This window comes from Bidens hawaiensis, unplaced genomic scaffold, assembly GCF_021521415.1.
Source record: "Bidens hawaiensis isolate Kalapana, Puna unplaced genomic scaffold, B.hawaiensis_p1.1 tig00015383_1, whole genome shotgun sequence".
NCBI lineage: Eukaryota > Viridiplantae > Streptophyta > Magnoliopsida > Asterales > Asteraceae > Bidens > Bidens hawaiensis.
In genome coordinates, this window is record NW_027492371.1 from 395,538 (window position 1) to 403,449 (window position 7,912).

At 35.0% G+C, this 7,912-nt stretch overlaps 1 protein-coding gene across 2 annotated transcripts; it reads right to left on the bottom strand.

Moving 5' to 3' along the window:
• Positions 1-1,921: 1,921 nt before the first annotated feature.
• Positions 1,922-3,801, bottom strand: LOC143549018 (uncharacterized). 2 transcript variants are annotated; one of them, XM_077040034.1, is made up of 4 exons: positions 2,988-3,801; positions 2,558-2,866; positions 2,373-2,472; positions 1,993-2,289 (listed from the first exon to the last, which is right to left on the bottom strand). In XM_077040034.1, exons 1-4 carry the CDS (start codon positions 3,068-3,070, stop codon positions 2,146-2,148), a joined length of 636 nt encoding a protein of 211 aa, XP_076896149.1. In that variant the 5' UTR covers positions 3,071-3,801; the 3' UTR covers positions 1,993-2,145. The 2 variants fall into 2 exon arrangements, 1 of the variants encoding a protein (XP_076896149.1); XR_013138062.1 differs by having other exon boundaries at positions 1,922-2,900.
• Positions 3,802-7,912: the final 4,111 nt, after the last annotated feature.

Consider the following 7,912-nt stretch of genomic DNA (forward strand, 5'->3'; position numbering starts at 1 on the left):
AAAAAATACTCACGAACCAAGCTCGAGCTTGAAAAACTACTCACGAGCCGAGCTCGAGCTTGAAAAACTACTCACGAGCCGAGCTCGAGCTTGAAAAACTACTCACGAACCAAGCTCGAGCTTGAAAAACTACTCACGAGCCGATCTCGAGCTTGAAAAACTACTCACGAACCAAGCTCTAGCTTGAAAAACTACTCACGAACCAAGCTCGAGCTTGAAAAACTACTCACGAGCCGATCTCGAGCCCTTTTAAGTTAAACGAGTCTACATTATATATTTTATATTATTATAGGTATTATATAATTTAATACGTTAACTATGTATTTATTTAATAAAAATTATAATTGAAAATTATTTATTTAAAGTATCCATATAAATAAATAAACAAGTTAATAAATAATAAACGAGCCGAACCCAAGCCAAGCTTGAACTTGAGAAACTACTCACGAGCCGAGCTCGAGCCCTTTTTAGTTAAACGAGTCTATATATCTATTTTATATTATTATAGGTATTATATAATTTAATACATTAACTATGTATTTATATAATAAAACTTATAATTGAAAATTATTTATTTAAAGTATCCGTATAAATAAACAAACAAGTTAATAAATAGTAAACGAGCCGAACCCAAGCCATGCTTGAACTTGAAAAACTACTCACGAGCCGAGCTCAAGTCCTTTTAAGTTAAACGAGCCTTTATTATTTAATAAACGAGTTGAACCCAAGCCAAGCTCGACATAGTATACATACATACATACACACATACATATGCATTCTAGAATTTTTAAATTTCCATAACACATTGCAGCTATATTTTTCTTATTCCAAATCTGCCACTGCTCACATGCGCCATATTGTATTACTACTTTTTGTTTTATGTTGATTTTTGAACTAAATTGATACGCATATGCCAACATAGTGATTTATCTGTATTGCATCCATATTTTCAACTGCTTCATCCCTTTAAATAACAAAACGATCAACAATCTGAATCGAATCAATCGGGCTTAAATAAAAACTAGCACTCCATTTACTTGGATACTGTCTCTAGTGACCTTGAGTTTGACTAAGACTTTTGCGCTGACTTTATAACCTCTGACTTTGAATTTTACTACATTCTTTTCCATAGGACCTACTAACGATTACCATATTCCCAATTTGCCCCTGGCTTTCAAATTTCCATAACACATTTACAGCTATATTTTTCTTATTCCAAATCTGCCACTGATCACTTTATTGACTCTGATTACCAGTATTTCCTTACTTCCTTAGCCAAGATTTAGTTTGAACCTTCTCTTTTAAAGTTGCAGCCCAATGTGAACAGAAAAATAATTTGTTTACAAACAAATATTGATGTTCCAGATTGTCAAATTTCTCCATCACCATCAGTGTAATTATATCATTAATCTGAGCATATATTTTAACACTAGACTACTAAATTTATTTTTAACTTTTTTTGCAGATCCACCAAAGTCAAAGTTTGACTTATATTGTATAAACACCTGCATTTAATAATAGTTATATGATATAAAAACATCAATATTTATCACTTAATATTAGAACTATGAAAAGAAAATTACATCAAGGTTTACTGAATAAAACTAATGAGTAATCAAATAAGAATTGATTCATCGTAGTTTTCTTCAACATCTACTTCAAGTTCCATATCGGATGTAATGTCTATGCCATCTTCACCATCATCCCCAATCCAATGCAAGTTAGGCACATCAAATGTGTAATCATTCGAACAAGGACCAACTTGATCATCACTTCCCATGTCAAATACATCTCTTACTTTCACATGTCTCACGACCTCCCAATCTTTATGCTTGGGATCCGTTACAAAGAACACCTTATCAACTTGTGATGCCAATACAAATGGATCACTAGTTAAGTTAGCCCCTGTATGTGTCTTGTATGAGAAATTTACCAATGTTACACCATTATCTATCTTGCAGCCCCTGTTGATATTAACCCAATCGCATTTGAATAAAACTACTCGTATTTGACCAGAGTAGTTTAACTCAATGATGTCATTCAGTTTACCATAGTAGTTAGTCACGCTTTGAACAGGCCTTCTATCTCGACTACTAGCATAATTTTCGCCTTCTACAATAACAACAACTCCACTATTTTGAGTACTTAGTGATTTCTCTCGCTCTTTGTATGAAAACGGTAACCCTTAACTAGATATCCAGAGTGTCGTTTCACAGTTCTAAGTGGACCACGAGCAAGCCATTTTAGATCTTTAGCTACTTCATCACCTTCCTCTTCCATACACGCAACCTACAACACATTTGTTAATAGCCATTTCATTGAGATCCAAAATAACGAATTAAAATATATATTCAACATTTCTTTACAATTACCCTTTTCTTGAACCAATCAGCAAACTCTTGGCAATGAATCTTGTTCATTTCATAATCTGGTATTCGACGAGAACGACCCTTAACTATCCGTTTGTGTTCCCTTTAAAGGAAATTCAAATTACTATAGTTTTGTAATAAATTAGCTAAAAGAAATTGTATCTAATAACAAAAATAAATTATCTTACTCTCGAAAAGTTGAAACTGACTCAACATTGAATAATACATAACGATGTGCTTGAGTTAGAGACTTTTCATCAATGTCTGAATTTGAAGATCTCCTTCTTTTCGGAACAGATACCCCTGAATGCAATTTACGAGCCATGGCACGACCTGGACAAAGATTGTTGGGTTCTTCAATGTGATTTTGGTGACCCTGATCATCATTCCTAATTGCTCTAGTGAAGACGGTTTCTACTTTTGATAGATATCTAGAACAAAATGTTATACTTTCCTCAGCTAAATAACCTTCAGCAATTGATCCTTCAGGATGAGCTCTATTATGAACATGACTTAAGTTTTAGAAGGTGCCTGTTGAAGTCATAGTTACAAGTCACTAATACTTTAAAAACTTAAAATGTAGCAAATAATGGATAAATTTATTGTAATGTTATTTACCTTTCAATAGGGTACATCCACCGAAATGCAACAGGACCTCCAAATTTAACCTCTCTCGTTAAATGGATCACCAAGTGCACCATTACAGTAAAGAATGATGGAGGAAATATCTTCTCTAGTTTGCATAAAGTGAGAGCAACTTTAGACTCCAGAAAATTTAGATCAACTTCAGACAAATCCTTGTAGCAAATGACCTTAAAAAATCACATAACTCGATTATAACAAAGCTTACTTGGTCTAGCAAAGTTCCACGTAATGCAATCGGCAAATACTCATGCATCAGCATGTGACAATCATAACTTTTCATCCCAATTAGCTTACGCTCATTCAGGTGTACACATCGAGAGATATTAGATGAAAATTCATTAGGAGGCTTGATTGACTTGAGGGTTTTTAAAAATTCAGCCTTTTCATCCCGAGTCATTTGATAGCAAGCTTTGGGCATGTAAGTGATATTACTTCTAGGTCGCTTCTTTGGATGTAATTCCTTACTTATACCCATTTCCTGTAAGTCAAGTCTTGTTTTGTAGTTATCTTTTTGCTTTCCTTTTTGTCCCAATATAGTGCCCACTATGTTGTCACAAACATTCTTTTCGATGTGCATCACATCAAGATTGTGACGCAACAACAAATGCTCCCAATACGGCAACATAAAAAAAATGCTTTTCTTTTTCCATGGACCACGAACATCGTTGTCTACAAGAAATTCCATGCCATCTAGTTGTTGTAGAACCTCATTTCCAGAAGGAGGAATAGGGGCAATTCTAAATTCATTGTGACCACATAGGATCTAATGTCTGAACGCCAAGGATGGTCAGATGGAATCCACCTCCTATGACACATGTAACACCATTTTCTTCCATAAGTTAGCCATTTGGAATCAGTACCAAAACCACATACAGGACATGCAAGCTCTCCTTTAGTGCTCCACCCCGACAAATTAGCATAGCCTGGAAAGTCTGATATGGTAGAAATGTGACAATCGTCAATTTCAGGTTAACTCCGTTAACTCAACTCCGTCAATTCAAACTTAAAGATCATTGAATCTATAACGCACACTTCATTACATTTAAACTAGGGTTTAAATGACGCTTAACACTTACTACATGTGTAGTCTTTCGGGATTTGCACCGAAACGCAAACGAGTTGACGCAAACGGTTGATGAATAAACGAAAAACGTCAACATAATAATTATGTGATAATTATGTGTTAACATATGTGTTACTTGATTATATTGTGTGTAATGCTAGACAAGAAACAAGAACTAAGTTAGTTGAGTTAGAGAAACAACAATTGAAAGTGGAGGGACTTGAGTGTAACTTGTTATGTTTATAAATATATCCTTAATAACTTAACCCTAACTATTATTATTATTCTCCCAAGTCCCGATCGGAACCTCTAACCCCAAACCCTTGGCTGCCGTCGACTTTACACACACATACAACCCTCAATTCAAGCTTTTGATTGAAGAACTAGGTGCTAGGAAGGTATAATTGATCATCCTTTACATCCTTATTGCTTGATTTTGATGTTTAATGGGTTAATTGAAAACCCTAGCTTGACCGATTTCATTTATGTATAGTTAATATGATTTGTTGTTGATTGGATAACGATTTGATAACTAGATTGAATGTTGTTGCATGTTAATTGTTGTGTCTATGATTGGAGTTCAAACAAAAACCCTAATCATGTATGTAATGGGTAATTGATGTGCATGGATGGTGTTTATGGAGTTTAGAGTGTTATATGAATGCATGATAGTTCATAGGTTGTTAATATATTGAGTTTGGATGCAAACAGTTTCTGGACAGAATGTGTATTTGATGTTTAAGTGACTATAACGAAGTGTAAATGTGAAAATTGGTTGGGATTATTGGTACTACAGTAAACTAGGTTGAGTCTAGTTTCTATAGAGTATAAATTTGTAATTTTTGGACAAGTAAAGGTTAACTTTTATGATTTTACAAAAACGTTGTGCAAAGCTGAGCTGTTAGACCCGCTGTTAGGTTGTTTTGTAAATGTTATATCTCATGAACTACGAGACCAATTGGGTTGGTTCCACTTCTAGAAGTTGACTCATTGAGTTAGGAACCTAACCCAAGTGGTCTTGCATTTATTGGATTTTTCGTTTAACGGGAATTGCAAATAACATTCTGTTGCGCATGAATTTGACTGTTATGAGTTTGCTGTAATGATTTAATGATTGTGAGAAAACTATGTGGAATAAAAATATAATAAAATATGTTCTAGAAACCTAAGACATATATGCTTCTGTGATGATTTTTGGTAAATTAATTGAGATGCTATGATCGGTGAAATAGTACAATCTTTCTAGTAGGATTTCTGTCTCGGTGAAACTAGCTGCTGAGTTGTGTGAAAATGCATGAAACATGATACTTGCTATATAATTGTTATGTTTTGACCAAAATACCCTTGCAGGGAATAACTGCTAATTGATTGTCATAATTTGACCAAATTGCTCTTATGGGGAATAGTTGCTAGTTAATTGTTATGTGTTGACCAAATTGCCCTTACGGGAAGTAATTGCTAGTGATGTACTTTATGAATACGTGACACGTAAATGATTGCTTACACATGTAACGTATCACAAATACATTGTTAAAGTCACACACGATTCACAAACGAAACACGAAACATGTTATGTGCATAGGTATTATGTGCCGGGTCTAGAGACTCGATAATATTCCGACACTTAGAAAAAAATCTCTTTGTTATTTTAGAACGCTAGAGAGAGTTTTTCTGTGACGCGCATCTTGGTGATTTAATTTGGGAAATTCTTCGCAAACAGTGAGTTTCACTTTCCCCTCTTTAAACTGTTTTCAAACGCTTTTCACTTGGGGGAGATAACATACTCCACAACGCATTTAAGATTTTGTTATAAATTATATATCACTTGTAAAGGCTAAGTGGCAAACGAAACATTTGAAGTCCTACACATCGAACCGGTTAATATTTAGAATAGCGAGTCACTGTTGAGTAGTACTACTGGGTTTGACAAACCCCACCCAACGCTAAACTCGACTGGAGGTCGAGCGGGTGTAATTTTGGCTAACACGTACCATGGTCTGGAGGACCTGGTGACAAGGCACTTAATAAACGAGTCAGCTTCGGTGTCGAACACTTAGTAATACTTGCTTTATAGGCTAGCTACTTATAGATATATAATTGACGTAACACTATCTGTAACGCAAAACGCTGAACGCAAACGCTAAACATTTATTTTTACATAACTTGTGAACTCACCAACCTTGTGTTGACACTTTTAGTATGTTATTCTCAGGTAGCCGAGGCGGACTCGCGGTTTAGGACATGTATTGCTTGAAAACGCTTTTATTATGCAAACTTATTTTTAACGGTTATCATTGGTTTTAAGTCGTCCTGCGTGACGCAACTTTAGATTAAAGGTTTTTACGCTTCCGCATTTAATTACTCGTAAACGTATTCATGGTTTGAAACTTTATTTTATGGTTTGATTATAACTGATGATTCCGATCCTGTTAGTTCACACCCTCTGACGGTAAAACTCCGTTAGTGGATTTTGAGGGTGTGACAAGAAATAACAGCAGCCTTTAACTGGAAGTATTGTTTAGTTGAGGCATCAAATGTGTTAATTCCATCTTCCCACAATTCCTTCAATTCTTTTATCAAAGGTTGCATATACACATCTCTCTTGTTTCCAGGACCTTTAAGACCTGGGATAATTAAAGAAAGAATAATATTTGGTTGCTTCATAACTAACCAAGGTGGCAAGTTGTATGGAATAACGAAAACTGGCCAGATACTATGTGCCACATTCATTGTCCTAAACGGGTTGAAGCCATCACTTGATAGAGCTAACCGGACGTTAAGGGGATCACTTGCAAATTCTGGAAATTTTTCATCAAAATTTTTCCAAACTAATGCATCTGCCGGATGCCTTAATTTTCCATCTTTCAAATGCTCTATATGATGCCACTTCATAAGGTTAGACGTATTTGATGACATAAACAATCTTTGAAGTCTAGGCTTTAAAGGAAACCAACGTAATATCTTTGAAGCCTACTGCTTGGGCATACTCACTTCGTCTTCTAGACTAGATTCATGAACCTTCCTTCTAGAAGATCCACTAAAAGAACAAACTTCATCTTTCTCCTTGTCATCCCAAAACAACATGCAACCATTAGGACAAGAATGAATTTTTTCATATCCTAATCCCATTTTAGCCATTATTTTCTTCATCTGTTGTGTTGTTTTAGGTAACAAATTTCCTTCGGGTAACAGTTCCTTTAGAAACTCTAACAACATTGAGAGAGATTTGTTGCTCCATCCATTGAGGCATTTTATATGGTACAAATGCATCACACATGATAATTTTTTGTACTTGCAATACGGGTACACCTTTTCTTCAGCTTCCTTGACAAGGTCATCAAATTTGCATCTTTTATTGTTCGTCTCCTTACTATTATTTGATGCATTTTCAGGTATCTCAACTCCACTTCCACCCTCTATTTCAAATATATCGTTCAAAATTTCATGCATTTCATGGTTATATGTCTCTTCATCCTCGTTAAGGGTTGTGCTCGTTGATGCATTCGTTGTACCTTCTCCATGATATACCCATTTAAAGTATTATGGCCGGAATCCTGAACATATGAGGTGATCCAAAACAGTTTGTCTACTCTGATATTTCATATTTACACAATTTGTACATAGACACTTTATCAACCCCCCATTAACACATGCTCTCTCAAATGCAAAATTCAAGAAGTTTTTCACCCCACTAACAAAAGTTTGACTTGATCTTGGTGCAAGATACATCCATGATCTGTCCATGACTATTCACAATGAAAAATAAACAGAAATTTGTGGGTATTATTTCAAGGCTATTCATAATCGCTAATTTTTTTAAAGCTTCCAACATCAA

Bases quoted from the DNA above. Each gene is read 5' to 3' on its own strand.
- LOC143549018 (XM_077040034.1), bottom strand. From the start codon at position 3,070: ATGGTGCACTTGGTGATCCATTTAACGAGAGAGGTTAAATTTGGAGGT. The intron at 2,867-2,987 runs GTAAATAACATT...TGTTCATAATAG, and splicing joins TGGATGTACCCTATTGAAAG to AGCTCATCCTGAAGGATCAA. The intron at 2,473-2,557 runs GTAAGATAATTT...TTTCCTTTAAAG, and splicing joins TCAGTTTCAACTTTTCGAGA to GGAACACAAACGGATAGTTA.